The 17959-nt window shown below is 44.9% G+C and overlaps 2 protein-coding genes across 6 annotated transcripts in view; both read right to left on the bottom strand.

Annotated features, from left to right (window-relative positions):
• LOC112251086 (dynamin-2) overlaps positions 1 to 10468 on the bottom strand; it is a 34477-nt gene extending 24009 nt beyond the window's left edge. For 2 of the 4 annotated variants that reach the window (XM_042322215.1, XM_042322217.1), the window contains exons 1-2: positions 10145 to 10468; positions 9628 to 9870 (exon numbers count right to left, since the gene is read on the bottom strand). In XM_042322215.1, the coding sequence (XP_042178149.1) occupies positions 9628 to 9842 (215 nt within the window). In that variant the 5' untranslated portion in view covers positions 9843 to 9870; positions 10145 to 10468. The remainder of the gene's footprint in view (positions 1 to 9627; positions 9871 to 10144) is intronic. The other 2 variants (XM_042322214.1, XM_042322216.1) reach the window with 1 other exon arrangement.
• A 2105-nt stretch (positions 10469 to 12573) lies between these two features.
• Positions 12574 to 16436, bottom strand: eef1aknmt (eEF1A lysine and N-terminal methyltransferase). 2 transcript variants are annotated; one of them, XM_024421769.2, is made up of 10 exons: positions 15968 to 16436; positions 15472 to 15741; positions 15203 to 15295; positions 14722 to 15097; positions 14401 to 14600; positions 14086 to 14275; positions 13826 to 14014; positions 13426 to 13632; positions 13140 to 13271; positions 12574 to 12973 (listed from the first exon to the last, which is right to left on the bottom strand). In XM_024421769.2, exons 1-10 carry the CDS (start codon positions 16118 to 16120, stop codon positions 12690 to 12692), a joined length of 2094 nt encoding a protein of 697 aa, XP_024277537.1. In that variant the 5' UTR covers positions 16121 to 16436; the 3' UTR covers positions 12574 to 12689. The 2 variants fall into 2 exon arrangements, with proteins under 2 accessions (XP_024277537.1, XP_024277536.1); XM_024421768.2 differs by having other exon boundaries at positions 13826 to 14017; positions 15968 to 16433.
• Between the last annotated feature and the right edge of the window lie 1523 nt (positions 16437 to 17959).

The raw sequence follows: 17959 nt of genomic DNA, 5'->3' as shown, positions 1-17959 counted from the left end.
GATAAATTCATGAACTTCTTTGAGGAAAAGATTATGATTATTAGAAAGCAAATTACGGACTCCTCTTTAAATCTGCGTATTCCTTCAAAGCTCAGTTGTCCTGAGTCTGCACAACTCTCCCAGGACTTAGGATCAAAGGAGACAATCAAGTGTTTTAGTACTATATCTCTTGACACAATGATGAAAATAATCATGGCCTCTAAACCTTCAAGCTGCATACTGGACCCTATTCCAACTAAACTACTGAAAGAGCTGCTTCCTGTGCTTGGCCCTCCTATGTTGAACATAATAAACGGCTCTCTATCCACCGGATGTGTACCAAACTCACTAAAAGTGGCAGTAATAAAGCCTCTCTTGAAAAAGCCAAACCTTGACCCAGAAAATATAAAAAACTATCGGCCTATATCGAATCTTCCATTCCTCTCAAAAATTTTTAAAAAGGCTGTTGCGCAGCAACTTACTGCCTTCCTGAAGACAAACAATGTATACGAAATGCTTCAGTCTGGTTTTAGACCCCATCATAGCACTGAGACGGCACTTGTGAAGGAGGTAAATGACATTTTAATGGCATCGGACCGAGGCTCTGCATCTGTCCTCGTGCTCCTAGACCTTAGTGCTGCTTTTGATACCATCGATCACCACATTCTTTTGGAGAGATTGGAAACCCAAATTGGTCTACACGGACAAGTTCTGGCCTGGTTTAGATCTTATCTGTCGGAAAGATATCAGTTTGTCTCTGTGAATGGTTTGTCCTCTGACAAATCAACTGTAAATTTCGGTGTTCCTCAAGGTTCCGTTTTAGGACCACTATTGTTTTCATTATATATTTTACCTCTTGGGGATGTCATTCGAAAACATAATGTTAACTTTCACTGCTATGCAGATGACACACAGCTGTACATTTCAATGAAACATGGTGAAGCCCAAAAAATTGCCCTCGCTAGAAGCATGTGTTTCAGACATAAGAAGTGAATGTCTGTAAACTTTCTACTTTTAAACTCGGACAAAACCGAGATGCTTGTTCTAGGTCCCAAGAAACAAAGAGATCTCCTGTTGAATCTGACAATTAATCTTAATGGTTGTACAGTCGTCTCAAATAAAACTGTGAAGGACCTCGGAGTTACTCTGGACCCTGATCTCTCTTTTAAAGAACATATCAAGACTGTTTCAAGGACAGCTTTTTCCATCTACGTAACATTGCAAAAATCAGAAACTTTCTGTCCAAAAATGATGCAGAAAAATTAATCCATGCTTTTGTCACTTCTAGGTTAGACTACTGCAATGCTCTACTTTCCGGCTACCCGGAGAAAGCACTAAATAAACTTCAGTTAGTGCTAAATACGGCTGCTAGAATCCTGACCAAAAATTTGATCATATTACTCCAGTGCTAGCCTCTCTACACTGGCTTCCTGTCAAAGCAAGGGCTGATTTCAAGGTTTTACTGCTAACCTACAAAGCATTACATGGGCTTGCTCCTACCTATCTCTCTGATTTGGTCCTGCCGTACATACCTACACGTACGCTACGGTCACAAGACGCAGGCCTCCTAATTGTCCCTAGAATTTCTAAGCAAACAGCTGGAGGCAGGGCTTTCTCCTATAGAGCTCCATTTTTATGGAACGGTCTGCCTACCCATGTCAGAGACGCAAACTCGGTCTCAACCTTTAAGTCTTTACTGAAGACTTATCTCTTCAGTGGGTCATATGATTGAGTGTAGTCTGGCCAGGAGTGGGAAGGTGAACGGAAAGGCTCTGGAGCAACGAACCGCCCCTGCTGTCTCTGCCTGGCCGGTTCCCCTCTTTCCACTGGGATTCTCTGCCTCTAACCCTATTACAGGGGCTGAGTCACTGGCTTACTGGGGCTCTCTCATGCCGTCCCTGGAGGGGGTGCGTCACCTGAGTGGGTTGATTCACTGTTGTGGTCGTCCTGTCTGGGTTGGCGCCCCCCCTTGGGTTGTGCCATGGCGGAGATCTTTGTGGGCTATACTCTGCCTTGTCTCAGGATGGTAAGTTGGTGGTTGAAGATATCCCTCTAGTGGTGTGGGGGCTGTGCTTTGGCAGAGTGGGTGGGGTTATATCCTTCCTGTTTGGCCCTGTCCGGGGGTGTCCTCGGATGTGGCCACAGTGTCTCCTGACCCCTCCTGTCTCAGCCTTCAGTATTTATGCTGCAGTAGTTTTATGTGTCGGGGGGCTAGGGTCAGTTTGTTATATCTGGAGTACCTCTCCTGTCCTATTCGGTGTCCTGTGTGAATCTAAGTGTGCGTTCTCTAATTCTCTCTTTCTCTCTCTCTCTCGGAGGACCTGAGCCCTAGGACCATGCCCCAGGACTACCTGACATGATGACTCCTTGCTGTCCCCAGTCCACCTGGCCGTGCTGCTGCTCCAGTTTCAACTGTTCTGCCTTATTATTATTTGACCATGCTGGTCATTTATGAACATTTGAACATCTTGGCCATGCTCTGTTATAATCTCCACCCGGCACAGCCAGAAGAGGACTGGCCACCCCACATATGCTCTCTCTAATTCTCTCTTTCTTTCTCTCTCTCGGAGGACCTGAGCCCTAGGACCATGCCCCAGGACTATCTGACATGATGACTCCTTGCTGTCCCCAGTCCACCTGGCCGTGCTGCTGCTCCAGTTTCAACTGTTCTGCCTTATTATTATTTGACCATGCTGGTCATTTATGAACATTTGAACATCTTGGCCATGCTCTGTTATAATCTCCACCCGGCACAGCCAGAAGAGGACTGGCCACCCCACGCAGCCTGGTTCCTCTCTAGGTTTCTTCCTAGGTTTTGGCCTTTCTAGGGAGTGTTTCCTAGCCACCGTGCTTCTACACCTGCATTGCTTGCTGTTTGGGATTTTAGGCTGGGTTTCTGTACAGCACTTTGAGATATCAGCTGATGTACGAAGGGCTATATAAATAAATTGGATTTGATTTTGATTTGAGGTAAAGCTCTGCCTTATCTCAGCTCACTGGTCACAATAACAACACCCACCTGTAGCACTCGCTCCAGCAGGTATATCTCATTGGTCATCCCCAAAGCCAACACCCCCTTTGGCCGCCTTTCCTTCCAGTTCTCTGCTGCCAACGACTGGAACGAATTGCAAAAATCGCTGAAGCTGGGGACTTATATTTCCCTCACTAACTTTAAACATCAGCTATCTGAGCAGCTAACCGATCGCTGCAGCTGTATATAGCCCATCTGTAAATAGCCCACCCAATCTACCTACCCCATCCCCATATTGTTTTTATTTACTTTTCTGCTCTTTTGCACACCAGTACTTCTATTTGCACATCACCATCTGCTCATCTATCACTCCAGTGTTCATTTGATAAATTGTAATTACTTTGCTACTATGGCCTATTTATTGCCTTACCTCCTCAGGCCATTTGCACACACTGTATTTTCTTTTTTTTCTATTGTGTTATTGACTGTACGCTTGCTTATTCCATGTGTAACTCTGTTGTTGTTTGTGTCGCACTACTTTGCTTTATCTTGGCCAGGTCGCAGTTGTTAATGAGAACTTGGTCGACGAGCTTACCTGGTTAAATAAAGGTGAAATTTTAAAAAATGTAAAAATAAAATCAGCATTTGTGGGTTCGATTACAGGCTCAAAATGGCTAGAAACAAAGAACATTCTTCTGAAACTCGTCAGTCTATTCCATGCGAGAAATTCCCAAGAAACTGAAGATCTCGTACAACGCTGTGTACTACCCCCTTGACAGAACAGCGCAAACTGGCTCTAACCAGAAAAGAAAGAGGAGTTGGAGGCCTCGGTGCACAACTGAGCAAGAGGACAAGTACATTAGAGTGTTTAGTTTGAGAAACAGACGCCTCACAAGTCCTCAACTGGCAGCGTCATTAAATAGTACCCGCAAAACACCAGTCTCAACATCAACAGTGAAGAGGTGACTCTGGGATGCTGGCCTTCTAGGCAGAGTTTCAAAGAAAAAGTCATATACCTCAGGTCTGGCCAATAAAAAAAAAGATTAAGATGGACAAAAGAACACAGACACTAGACAGAGGAACTCTGCCTCGAAGGCCAGCATCCCGGAGTCACCTCTTCACTGTTGATGTTGAGACTGGTGTCCCCAAACTTTTGAACGGTAGTGTATATACAGTGGCAAGAAAAATTATGTGAACCCTTCATAATATCTCAATTTCTGCATAAATTGGTCATAAGATTTGATGAGATCTTCATCTAGGTCACAACAATAGACAAACACAGTCTGCTGAAACTAATAAACACAAACAATTAATCGTTTTCGTGTCTTTTTTGAACACACCGTGTAAACATTCACAGTGCAGGGTGGCAAAAGTATGTGAACGCTTGGATTTAATAACTGGTTGACCCTCCTTTGGCAGCAATAACTGGTTGACCCTCCTTTTTGGCCATTCCTCTTTACAAAACTGCAAGCAATAACCTCAACCAAACATTTTCTGTAGTTCCGTTCATTCTGTTGTTGATTTACATCTGTGTTTTTGGTCGTTGTCCTGTTGCATCACCCAACATCTTTTGAGCTTCAATTGGCGGACAGATAGCCTAACATTCTCCTGCAAAATGTCTTGATAAACTTGGGAATTCATTGTTCCGTCAATGATAGCAAGCTGTCCAGGCCCTGAGGCAGCAAAGCAACACCAAACCATGATGCTCCCTCCACCATACTTTACAGTTGGGATGAGGTTGAGATGTTGGTGTGCTGTGCCTTTTTTCTCCACACATAGTGTTGTGTGTTCCTTCCAAACAACTCAACTGTAGTTTCATCAGTCTACAGAATATTTTGCCAGTAGCTCTGTTGGAACACCCAGGTGCACTTTTGCAAACGTCAGATGCGCAGCAATGTTTTTTTGGACAGCAGTGGCTTCTTCCGTGCATTCTTGTTTAGTGTTTTATGTATCGTAGACTCGTCAACAGAGATGTTAGCATATTCCAGAGATTTCTGTAAGTCTTTAGCTGGCACTCTAGGATTCTTCCTAACCTTATTGAGCATTCTGCGCTGTGCACTTGCAGCCATCTTTGCAGGATGGCCACTCCTAGGGAGAGTAGCAACAGTGCTGAACTTTCTCCATTTATAGACAATTTGTGTTACCATGGACTGATGAACATCAAGGCTTTTAGAGATTATTTTGTAACCCTTTCCAGCCTTATGCAAGTCAACAATTCTTAATCTTAGGTCTTCTGAGATCTCTTTTGTTCGAGGCATAGTTCACATCAGGCAATGCTTCTTGTGAATAGCAAACTCACATTTTGTGAGTGTTTTTTATAGGGCAAGGCAGGTCTAACCAACATCTCCAATCTCCAAGCTGACTTCTGACTACAATTAGCTTTTGGAGAAGTAATTTGCATAGGGGTTCACATACTTTTTCCAACCTACACTGTGAATGTTTAAATGATGTATTCAATATAGAAAAGAAAAATACAATAATTTGTGTTATTAGTTCAAGCACACTGTTTGTCTGTTGTTAGATGAAGATCAGATCAAATTTGATGACCAATTTATGCAGAAATCCAGGTAATTCCAAAGGGTCCACATACTTTTTCTTGCTACTGTATATTTAACAATGCAAGTCAGTTAAGAACAAATTCTTATTTACAATAACGGCCTACACTGGCCGACTCTTTTCTCTGTATATATCAATGATGTTGCTCTTGCTGCGGGCGATTCCCTGATCCACCTCTACGCAGATGACACCATTCTGTATACTTCTGGCCCTTCCTTGGACACTATCTAGCCTCCAAACGAGCTTCAATGCCATACAACACTCCTTCCGTGGCCTCCAACTGCTCTTAAACACTAGTAAAACCAAATGCATGCTTTTCAACCGTTCGCTGCCTGCACCTGCACGCCCGACTAGCATCACCACCCTGGATGGTTCCGACCTAGAATATGTGGACATCTATAAGTACCTACTGTAGGTGTCTGGCTAGACTGTAAACTCTCCATCCAGACTCATATCAAACATCTCCAATCCAAAATCAAATCTAGAGTCTGCTTTCTATTTCGCAACAAAGCCTCCTTCACTCACGCCGCCAAACTTACCCTAGTAAAACTGACTATCCTACCGATCCTCGACTTTGGCGATGTCATCTACAAAATAGCTTCCAATACTCTACTCAGCAAACTAGATGCAGTTTATCACAGTGCCATCCGTTTTGTTACTAAAGCACCTTATACCACCCACCACTGCGACCTGTATGCTCTAGTCGGCTGGCCCTCGCTACATATTCGTCACCAGACCCACTGGCTCCAGGTCATCTACAAGTCCATGCTAGGTAAAGCTCCGCCTTATGTCAGTTCACTGGTCACGATGGCAACACCCACCCGTAGCACGCGCTCCAGCAGGTGTATCTCATTGATGATCCCTAAAGCCAACACCTCATTTGGCCGCCTTTCCTTCCAGTTCTCTGCTGCCTGTGACTGGAACGAATTGTAAAAATCGCTGAAGTTGGAGACTTTTATTTCCCTCACCAACTTTAAACATCTGCTATCTGAGCAGCTAACCTATCGCTGCAGCTGTACATAGTCCATCTGTAAATAGCCCACCCAATTTACCTACCTCATCCCATGCTGTTTTTATTTATTTACTTTTCTGCTCTTTTGCACACCAGTATCTCTACTTGCACATGATCATCTGATCATTTATCACTCCAGTGTTAATCTGCTAAATTGTCATTATTCGCTCCTATGGCCTATTTATTGCCTACCTCCTCATGCCTTTTGCACACAATGTATATAGACTATTTTTTTTCTACTGTGTTATTGACTTGTTTATTGTTTATCCCATGTGTAATTCTGTGTTGTTGTCTGTTCACACTGCTTTGCTTTATCTTGGCCAGGTCACAGTTGTAAATGAGAACTTGTTCTCAACTAGCCTACCTGGTTAAATAAAGGTGAAATAAAAATAAAACAAATAAAAACCCGGACAACGCTGGCCAATTGTGTGCAGCCCTATGGGACTCCCAATCACAGCCAGTTGTGATACAGTCTGGATTCGAACCAGGGTGTCTGTAGTGACGCCTCGAGCACTGAGATGCAGTGCCTTAGAGCCCAAATATTTTTAGATTAGACAGGACACTTTTTTTTGATGAGCATGGGCTTTTATTACAGGATATTAGATGACTGTCTTTCATATTCCACTCACCCAGTTCAATGTAACAGTGATAGGTTTAGGCTACTACATGATACTCACATTTTCCCTATAACCATCATGAGGTTGCTACAATCATTATTCCAAACAGTTGCAAATAAGAGTTTCAATTGGACAAATTCAGGTTTATCCCGATTTCGTTTCGTTTAAGAAACGTTTTTCAACAGAATCGACGGAATGAATACACACTTCACTTTTATTGCAGCCACATACAAACAGCATCATCACTTTGTTCGTTGTATAATTCCTTCTTGCATCTACGCACTCTCCTCCTCTCACATTTTCCCTTCGTTTGCGAACTTCTGTGCACAACACATATGTCTGTGACCAGCGAAAAACATTTCTTAAAGCCAAACCGCTACACACAGCTTACATCGTTGTCAACCATATTTGCGAACGTCATAGTCAACATGGCGACTAGTACTAAAGCGTTAGTAAACCCACTACAATCATGCAGTACAGTGTACAGGAAACAGAGTATGTGAGCGGAGCGAGATTCCAGAAGGCTGGAGCGGCGGCCTTCTCGCCCACTCCAATTTCGATCTAGTAGCGCTCACTTCACGAGCTCAGGGCAAGGCTGGCCCAGCATGCCTTTGTAGTCTACTTGTGTGCTGCTATAGCCCCTTGCTTTAGCTACTGTCATGGAGTAAATAAATCTTAAATCTTTTCAGAAAGAAACTGATAGAACACACAGGTGCTAAATCAAGGTGAATTACAAAGATGAGGACCAAGAGCAAGAGAGGGAGTGCTGTGATGTAGTGTCCACCACTAAAGAATCATTGTGGGACCTGAAAATACACTTATCACGAAAGGCCTGATGGTGTACTTACTACGTGCACATGCTAAAAGTAAGGAAAGAGTTGGGTAGATAACTAAGTGTGTCATTGTAGCAAAGTATTTGATTTTAAATCAGATCTCTTAAACAATGTTAATGTTGTTCTCTTATCTATACAATAGGCCATAGTTGATTTTGGCCCAATAGACCTGGCATATTCGTACGTTCAAGGAGCTTTCCGTTTTGATTGGGTTATTTTGCCTAGAAACCTTTAGGCCTGCCTATATAAAAAATATATAAAAAACTCTGCATCTCTGCCCAGCCTGGCAAGAGTGGCCTAAAGGGTGTTTAGGATCCCCAGTGGCTCTGCAAGTGCGGAGAGAATATTCTCCGCTGCTGACCTGCTCTCCAGGCACCATCGCACGAACCTGAATCCACAGACTGGCCAAACTGGTGTTTCTAAAAATGAATTAAAAAGACACTTTCGTTTCATTTGTATTTCATTCTAAGTAAGTCACAGCCTATATGCGCAAATTATAGACTATAATGATTTAATCCAACTAAATATTGTTTAAATGCTGAGCGCTTTATGTCCCTACCAGTCTATTGTGTCGCACTTGCAAATGCTTCACAATGTATTTCTTTATAAGCTATAGCCTTGAAATAATTTAAATAATATAGACTAAATAATTCATTTTCGTTCCTTCTTAGTCTCCCTGTCCGGCTCCTGACCTATTTAGAGTGTTTATATGCTGTTTAATATGGCATGTAGTCTATTTGAAATGTGTACTTCTTACATTCACCTTTTCATGTTTATTCAAATACTTTTCATTCAAATCCATATGCTTTGGTTTCAATACTGCTAAACCAAATGGTAGGTCCAGGTAGTCACAAAAATAGATGGCTGTTGGTTAAATTGGGATTTTTATGAATGGAGCAAATTTGGAGTGCCAGTTTTTTTTTCCTCCGAGAGCGGAGCGGTTTTCAGTGGAGCGTTGGAAAGGACATGGAGCGGTGCACAATCACTGCTCCATGATAAATGAGCAGGATTTCCAACTGCCCTCACATACTCTGACAGCAAGCAGGTTAGCAGTTACACTGGTGGAGACTGCTGTTGCTGCTACTGCAGACCTTCATTGCAAAACAGTGTTTCAATCAGTTATTTTGTGACGTGAAAATATTTAGTATAGTTTAATCTAAAAAGGATAACTTAATCTTTCACGGTTTTTATTTTTATGAAATTCACTGAGTAGGATGATCCTCCCCTTCCTCCTCTGAGCCCCCACTTCATGCCAACCATACAGAGAAAGAAAAGGAGATGATCTTATTGTCTCCTATCTCCATCTGCTATGATCTGAAAACACTTGTTTACACATCATGCCTATTGTCACATAACTTAACTAATTTGTAACAATGGAGAAGGATCAGCTGCTTCAAACACAACTACCCTTGGCAGAGGGTTTAGTAAACAACCCATGCTAGCACTCACTGAATAGGAGAGGATGTCTGTCTGCAGTGTGGATTCATTTGGAGAGGTCAACTGTTGGGAACCATGAATCTCTACCAAACTCAAAACAGCCAGCATCTGAATAACCCATTATTGAATAACATCATGAATGGTTTCCTGCACAAGAATGGTTCTGGTGCATTAGCTGATGTCTTATGGTTGATGATCACTAGCTAGGTCTGACTACCATACCTGCCCACAAAGTTCTCCAGGACAGAGCTCTTGCCTGCGCTCTGACCGCCAACGACCGCTATCTGCGGCAGGTCTAGGTTGCAGCTCTGGCCAATGGTGCTGAAGGCGTCCTGGAGCCTATTCACCAAGGGGATCAGCTCCTCCATCCCCCGGTTGCCCATGGCGACAGTGCCCGTCCGACTGTCAACCACCTGAATTTGTACAGACAACACCATCCGGACCGAACTTTCTGGTTCGGTTAACCTGGGAAGAATGACATAATTGTGGACAAGCAAATTTGCTAAATTTACACGTATAAATTTAAGCATTCAAAAATAATGTTATTTGGGATATTTTGATAGCTGAGCTGACAACAACCAGTGAGCAAGCTATTGTAGCTATCGCAGGGCTAACAACAACTTCAAGTGAGTGCTGGCCCTGGTTGATATTTATTGAATCGGCATGCCACTAAAACAAATAGTAAGTTTGTATATGTATTCATTATTTATAGTTTTTTAGCTAGCGGCTGTCTGGATACCTGATAGTCGGTCTAAAAATCCGTTCCCTCTCTTGTCTTGCTGTTAACGTTAGCAATGGTACTGTCAAATCCAACTTGGCACCGCCGTGGTCCAGACACCCTGTGCGAGCAAGCCTAACCCAAACGCAAGTTACACCCTATGTTTAATATTTACTTCCTGTTGGAAAAGACGATCCCAAAAAGTCAAAGAGAGAATCGTGTAGGTAACATTTCCTCCGGTGGACTTTGAATCTGATTCGACACGGTTAAGCCAGTGAAACAACTCGATGACAATTTGATCAATTTGACAGTTAACGGGTCTCTCTCTGCGCATGCGTACAAATATGTGCAGGAGTTGCCAGAAAGTCTGCACGCCCATTCATGGCTGTTAACAGAACAGATGGCCAGTTAAAATATTGATTTTGCTTGACAGACAGGTAATATTCCCGCCTCCAGCCCAGGGCTATTTAAATCACACCCACCTCGCAGTAACTGTCTCTCTTGACCATGTAGTCTGGAGACTGTAACCATGCCACACGATTCATCTACTGTAAATAACACGGCTGCATTCTTTGGCAGTGAGAGAGAGTATGTTTGAGTGAGAGGCAGTGCTGTATCAAATCAGCTGTGGGTAGGGGGATCTTTATGCAAAAGATTTCAGATGAAAATCTGCCAGAAAAAAATAGCATAAGAAAATCACTCCAGGGTTCATCATCAATAAACACCAAAGAAAGTTTGAGAATAAAACGTTTATTTATTCTGTTGGGACCAAGTACACAGAACAAAAATATAAACCCATGTTATGTGTTGGTCCCATGTTTCATGAGCTGAAATAAAAGATCAGGGGATTTTTCCATAGCACAAAAAATATTTATCTAAAATTGTGCACAAATTTGTTTACATCCCTGTTAGTGAGTATTATTCCTTTGCCAGGATAATCCATCCACCTGACAGGTGTGGTATATCAAGAAGCTGATTAAACAGCAGGATCATTACACAGGTCCACCTTGTGCTGGGGACAAAAAATGGCCACTCTAAAATGTGCAGTTGTCACACAATACAATGCCACAGATGTCTCAAGTTTTAAGGGAGCGTGCAATTGGCATGTTGACTGCAGGAATGTCCACCAGAGACGTTGCCAGATAATTTAATGTTAATTTCTCTACTATAAGCCACCTCTAACGTCATTTTAGAGAATTTGGCACTAACATTGAGTGGCTGCTGCCAACACACTGACTCAACTCCAGCCACTTTAATAATGGGAATTGATGGGAAATGATGTAAAATATATCACTAGCCACTTTAAACAATGCTACCTAATATAATGTTTACATACCCTACATTATTCATCTCATATGTATATACTGTACTCTATATCATCTACTGCATCCTTATGTAATACATGTATCACTAGCCACTTTAACTATGCCACTTTGTTTACATACTCATCTCATATGTATATACTGCACTCAATACCATCTACTGTATCTTGCCTATGCCGCTCTGTACCATCACTCACTCATATATCTTTATGTACATATTCTTTATCCCCTTACACTTGTGTCTATAAGGTAGTAGTTTTGGAATTGTTAGCTAGATTACTTGTTGGTTATTACTGCATTGTCGGAACTAGAAGCACAAGCATTTCGCTACACTCGCATTAACATCTGCTAACCATGTGTATGTGACAAATAACATTTGATTTGATTTTAACAGACTTCTGTGAGCAAATGCTCACCTTGGATGGCCACCGGCACGCTGGAGGAGAAGTGTGCTCTTCATAGATGAATCCCAGTTCCAACTGTACCGGGCAGATGGCAGACATGGCATTGTGTGGGTGAGCGGTTTGGTGATGTCAACGTTGTGAACAGAGTGCCCCATGGTAGCGGTGGGGTTATGGTAAGGGCAGGCATAACCTACAGACAACCAACACAATTGCATTTTATCGATGGCAACTTGAATGCACAGAGAAACCGCAACGAGATCCTGAGGCCCATTGTCGTGCCACTCATCCGCTGCCATCACCTCATGTTTCAGCATGATAATGCAAGACCTGATGTTGTAAGGATCTGTATACATTTCCTGGAAGGTGAAAATATCCCACTTCTTCCATAGCTTGCATACTCACCAGATATGTCAACCAATGAGCATGTTTGGGATGATCTGGATCGACGTGTACGACAGTGTGTTCCAGTTCCCGCCAATATCCAGCAACTTCGCAAATCCATTGAAGAGTGGGACAACAGTCCATTGGCCACAATCAACAGCCTGATAAACTCTATGGGAAGGAGATGTGTCACACCAGATACTGACTGGTTTCCTGATCCACGCTCTACAGATTCATATCTGTATTCCCAGTCGTGAAATCCATAGGTTAGGGCCTAATTATTTTATTTAAATCAAATGATTTCCTAATATGAACTGCAACTCTGAAATTATCACATGTAGCATTTATATTTTTGTTCAGTATACATCTGAACATTTTTATTTCATACATTGCATGTAGCATTTTGAGAATTAAAATGATACTTTTTCACATTGTCCTCTTCTCCTCATCCCCTCTCCCTCATGCCACATTCAGGTCCTCTAGCAGCTCAGTGATGTCTATCTGAGGGATGCAGGTTGCTGCTCTACTGCTGTTCATGCCCAGTGCTACCTGTAGATTCTTCCCTGCCTTCAGCAGGCTGGGCGGGACCCCTGTCTCCCCCGTTCCCCTGGAGCACAGCAGCACCTCGTTGACCTCCCCCTCGATGCCCCGGGAGAGCACACGCGGGAACACACCCCGCACACGACCCAACACACTCTTCTTCAATGCAGAGTCACGACACACCAGGTTCAACATGAACACACCTGGTGGGGAGGGGTGACAGAGACGGACAGAGGGTGTAATATGGTGAGATACAAGACACACCTCGATAAGACCTAGGTCTCCAGGCTTTGAAAAATGTAACATTTTAGATTTGGAAAATAAAGCAGGCTAGCTCCTTGAAAGTTATTAAAAAAAAACTTACTGTACCTTGAGATGTCAGCAGATTGCCAACTCTCTCCAGGAAGGCTGTTTCTACAAAGGCAGGAGGAGGACAGCTCATGCCCAAACTGGGGTCCTTACTGTCCACATCAAACATGATGACATCATACTGATGACCACCTAGACAGGTAAGAGAATAATGTTGATCATGTGCATGCTCGAGGTTACAAATGTGCTCGAAGCAACCTTTTACTTTCCCCCTCCCACCTTAAATGTGTTCCGGTATCTCTTCCTCATCTCCCTCTCTCGTCCCCCTCCCTCCCAGCACTCTCACCTTCTCTCTCAATGTTGTTAATGTGTTCCAGTCCATCTCCCAGTGTGACAGTGAGCCTGTCATCAGGTGTGAAGCCGAACCATCCCTGAGCCACCTCCAGTACTGCTGGATCCAGCTCCACCACCTCCACCCTGGCTCCAGGTACAAAGTCCCGCAGGAACTGGGGCAGCCCTCCTCCACCCAGTCCCACCAGGAGCACTGACACATCTACAGAGAAGTTATAGGAGACATGACAGACAGGAGACATTTGGCTGATTCATCAGATCTGTCGTGTCAAGTGACCAAACTTCCTGTGGGCAAAAAGTGGATTTGAGAAAAAGTGTCAAACACAGACTGCTATTTGGCAGGTATGTGGGCACAGGGCGACTGACTTGCAGACAATGCTGGCAAATACACCTACCTTTGTTGTGGTCGGTGCCCACTCCTAGCATGGCGAGGCCAGCCACCATGACCCTGTGGTGGGCACAGCATAGATAGCCTTTGTCCACCTCCAGGGCGCCACCTGGTGTCTGGGATGGGGTTGTCATGGGGGGAGGGGCAGAGGGCTTGGCTTTCCTTCTGCTCTTTTTATTCTTCTGAGACGAGGCTGCTGCTAAAGTTAAAGAGACGGTTAGCTACTGAACTCACCAAGTAATAAAAACTGTGTGTGTTTGTTCTCACCTGCTGCTGGATTAGTGAGGCGGCTCTCTGACTGGACCAGTCCGTCATTACCCAGGAACACCAGTCTACGGTAGAGCTGACCATCCTCTCCTCTCACATCCTCTACAGAGTACTGACCACTCAGATCACTGGTACCATGACTCACCACCTCCCTCCAACCCAGCTCACCTCCCACCGACAGGAACGGAACCTACAGGGGGAGGGACAGGGATGGGGAGACGGGGAAAATGGGTGAAGGGGGCCAGATGATAGAGAAATTAGGAAACATGTTTTTTTAAACTACAACCCAAAATAGAATAATCACAACTTCCCTACTTTCTGATTGGCTGGCATCCCAGGGGGGGCGAGTTCCATCACCATGGGGGAGAGCTCTGATTGGACAGCCTGCATGTCAGTATACTCCTGCTCTCTGTGCATGGCCACGACAACCAGACGTCTGAAGTTAGCGCTAGCCGCTAGTTGGCCCCGCCCCTCGGCCAAGCCGTACAGCCAATCAGTCTCTCTGCCCTGAGGCACTGTCAGGGTTGAGACAGGAAGAGCCAGGTTTAGAATGCAGCCAAGAGCAGAAAGGAAAGACAAACATACCCATGTTTTTCCACCCAGGTGTGCCAATATACGACAAATCCTATCTCTCACCTATGAAGATGGCAAAGTGGTTTGCACGGGGAACCTTGGCACCAGGGGGGCAGTCCTGTATGGTGAGGGTGTAGCGGGGTCGCCCAGTGGGGGCGTGGCAGAGGGTCAACGAGGGGGTAGAGGTCGCGTCTGTACCTGTACGGAGCCTCTGTCTCAGCATGGCGTACGCCTGGCGCTCTCTCACCACAGACAGCAGGTCTCCCACCACGGGAAGCCTCACGGGGTCACCATCCTCCCCTTGGCACATCTCCAGGATGGGCATGGGCATTGGCTGGCGGAACTTTGTGCAAACTAATACGAAGACAGGCAGAGCGAAGGAAGAGACCTCCTGGCTCTCTGGGTCACCCAGACAATGAAGTCTCACAGCCCAGCCCACCTACATTTCAATAATTTTGAAAATGCTCTTATCCTGAGTGAATTGAATTAAAGTAGGTAAGGCAACCATCTATCACTATCAATGCATCTAACCTAAGCCTTTTACCTGGATGAAGTGCTCCACAGCCAGCTTGATGACACTCTCCTGGGCCAGGGTCACACAGACGTAGCGGCCTCCTATACCCAGGACACGGCCCACCTACACAAACACAAGGCATAAAGGGTTTATTGCATGTGAATAAACTTTAAGACACATTTTAACTGGTATGTATACCAGAGGTGGCCAACACTCATGGAGTGCTACTCTATGTGCAGGGCTTCTGGCTTTGTTAAACTATTTTATAATCCCTGACAAGCTACTCCACACCAGCACACCTCAGCCAGCATCCTCCCAGCTAGAGCCCCCTCCTGGGAGGCCATGGCGTCCAGTGTCCCCTTGTCCAGTACAGCCTGGTAGCTTCCGTCCTCGTAGGGTGTCTGGGTGGCATCCACTGTCTGGAAGGTCAGGTCTGGGCGCTGCTTGGCATTCTTCTGATTCATGTGATTCACCACCGTCTCACTAATGTCAATGTTGGTCAGATGTCTGTAGCCAACGTCATACAGCTGCTCACTCAGCTCAGAGTTACCACAGCCCACCACCAAGACCTGGGACAGACGAGACAAGATGCGCATGACTGTAAGTCGCGTTGGATAAAAGAGTCTGTTAAAGGACCCTGTCATTTGGATAGGAATTCTTCCGTGCGTCATATAATACAAGACGTACATGGCTCTTCAGTAGAAAGAAATTCAGCAGAAGACAAATTGACTGTGGAGTCTGAACATTTTTAGGGGGCATTTTCCTACATGTCAGGTTGTCAGTGTATCTGCTCACCTTATCCCGCGGTTTGATGTATTTGTGCAGCACGCCACAGAGTTTGTTGTAGTCTCCATACCACTCAAAAGCCTTCTCTCCTCTCTTCTTGAAGAAGCGTTCCCAGTACTCTGCAGAACTGAACTCCTCGGCAGTGCGAGGTAGAAGACTCATCTTTAACACTTGCTAGGTCTATATCAGTAGCTAGCTAGCTACTTGTAAACAAACTAACGTTAGAATACTTTCGATTAGCTTTGAACAAGCTAGCTAAGATTCAGGAACATGCAGGACATTATACATGTGTAACGGTAGCAATTGGTAGATTGTCAATTGGTCGAAAAACGTATTATCACGCTAGAAATGCTTGGATTTTCAGCTCCCTATCTTTCCCACATGGCATGTTCACCCGGACATTATTCCGAGCTGTACACAACTACATTTCGATTGGATAGCTCTGAATAGGCGGAGTTCCTAGTCTAATGCTGATTTGCTGAGATTCTTGACAGAAGCCTGTCATTGTCTGATGTGGAACCGGATGCCTTTGCGACCCGGCGAGTTCTGGTCCGTTGGTGATTATCTTCCGGACAACAAGAGGCATCAACATGGCTGTCCCAACCGGGGGATCTGTGGTCTCCGTGACTGGAAACGCAAATAAACTAGAAGAGGTAGCAGAATGGTTCACAAGAACCGACATTCCATGTAGAAAAGCCCTATTGTGAACATTAAACGTTGCAGCGTGTGCTGTATATTAGAGGCTTTACTTTGGCTCTAGCCATGGCAGCCAACCCATGTGAATGCATGGAAATGACTGACGGGGAATGTGGTGGTGGTTTTAGATTACACTTGCACATATAAAATGGTTTGATAGCTGTTATTAGCCGATAAAATAGATTACGGTTCACCACCTAGATTACGGAGACATCATTTATAGATCGACAGGTAAGGGTGCTCTCGACCAGCGATATGTTCTTTACCTTTCGGCCATCAGATTTGCCACCAATGCTCCTTATAGGACACATCACTGCATTCTATACTCTTCTGTAAACTGGTCATCTCTGTATACAAATCAAATCAAATTTATTTATATAGCCCTTCGTACATCAGCTGATATCTCAAAGTGCTGTACAGAAACCCAGCCTAAAACCCCAAACAGCAAGCAATGCAGGTGTAGAAGCACGGTGGCTAGGAAAAACTCCCTAGAAAGGCCAAAACCTAGGAAGAAACCTAGAGAGGAACCAGGCTATGTGGGGTGGCCAGTCCTCTTCTGGCTGTGCCGGGTGGAGATTATAACAGAACATGGCCAAGATGTTCAAATGTTCATAAATGACCAGCATGGTCGAATAATAATAAGGCAGAACAGTTGAAACTGGAGCAGCAGCACAGTCAGGTGGAAGTTGAAACTGGAGCAGCAGCATGGCCAGGTGGACTGGGGACAGCAAGGAGTCATCATGTCAGGTAGTCCTGGGGCATGGTCCTAGGGCTCAGGTCCTCCGAGAGAGAGAAAGAAAGAGAGAAGGAGAGAACGCACACTTAGATTCACACAGGACACCGAATAGGACAGGAGAAGTACTCCAGATATAACAAACTGACCCCAGCCCCCCGACACATAAACTACTGCAGCATAAATACTGGAGGCTGAGACAGGAGGGGTCAGGAGACACTGTGGCCCCATCCGAGGACACCCCGGACAGGGCCAAACAGGAAGGATATAACCCCACCCACTTTGCCAAAGCACAGCCCCCACACCACTAGAGGGATATCTTCAACCACCAACTTACCATCCTGAGACAAGGCTGAGTATAGCCCACAAAGATCTCCGCCACGGCACAACCCAAGGGGGCGCCAACCCAGACAGGATGACCACAACAGTGAATCAACCCACTCAGGTGACGCACCCCCTCCAGGGACGGCATGAGAGAGCCCCAGTAAGCCAGTGACTCAGCCCCTGTAATAGGGTTAGAGGCAGAATCCCAGTGGAAAGAGGGGAACCGGCCAGGCAGAGACAGCAAGGGC

Source organism: Oncorhynchus tshawytscha, linkage group LG05 (assembly GCF_018296145.1).
Source record: "Oncorhynchus tshawytscha isolate Ot180627B linkage group LG05, Otsh_v2.0, whole genome shotgun sequence".
NCBI classification, from domain to species: domain Eukaryota; kingdom Metazoa; phylum Chordata; class Actinopteri; order Salmoniformes; family Salmonidae; genus Oncorhynchus; species Oncorhynchus tshawytscha.
This window is presented reverse-complemented; position numbering and strand designations above follow the sequence as displayed.

Bases quoted from the DNA above. Each gene is read 5' to 3' on its own strand.
- eef1aknmt (XM_024421768.2), bottom strand. From the start codon at position 16,120: ATGAGTCTTCTACCTCGCACTGCCGAGGAGTTCAGTTCTGCAGAGTAC. The intron at 14,018-14,085 runs GTGAGAACAAAC...CTTTAACTTTAG, and splicing joins CCTCACTAATCCAGCAGCAG to CAGCAGCCTCGTCTCAGAAG. The intron at 13,272-13,425 runs GTGAGAGTGCTG...TTACCTGTCTAG, and splicing joins TAACAACATTGAGAGAGAAG to GTGGTCATCAGTATGATGTC.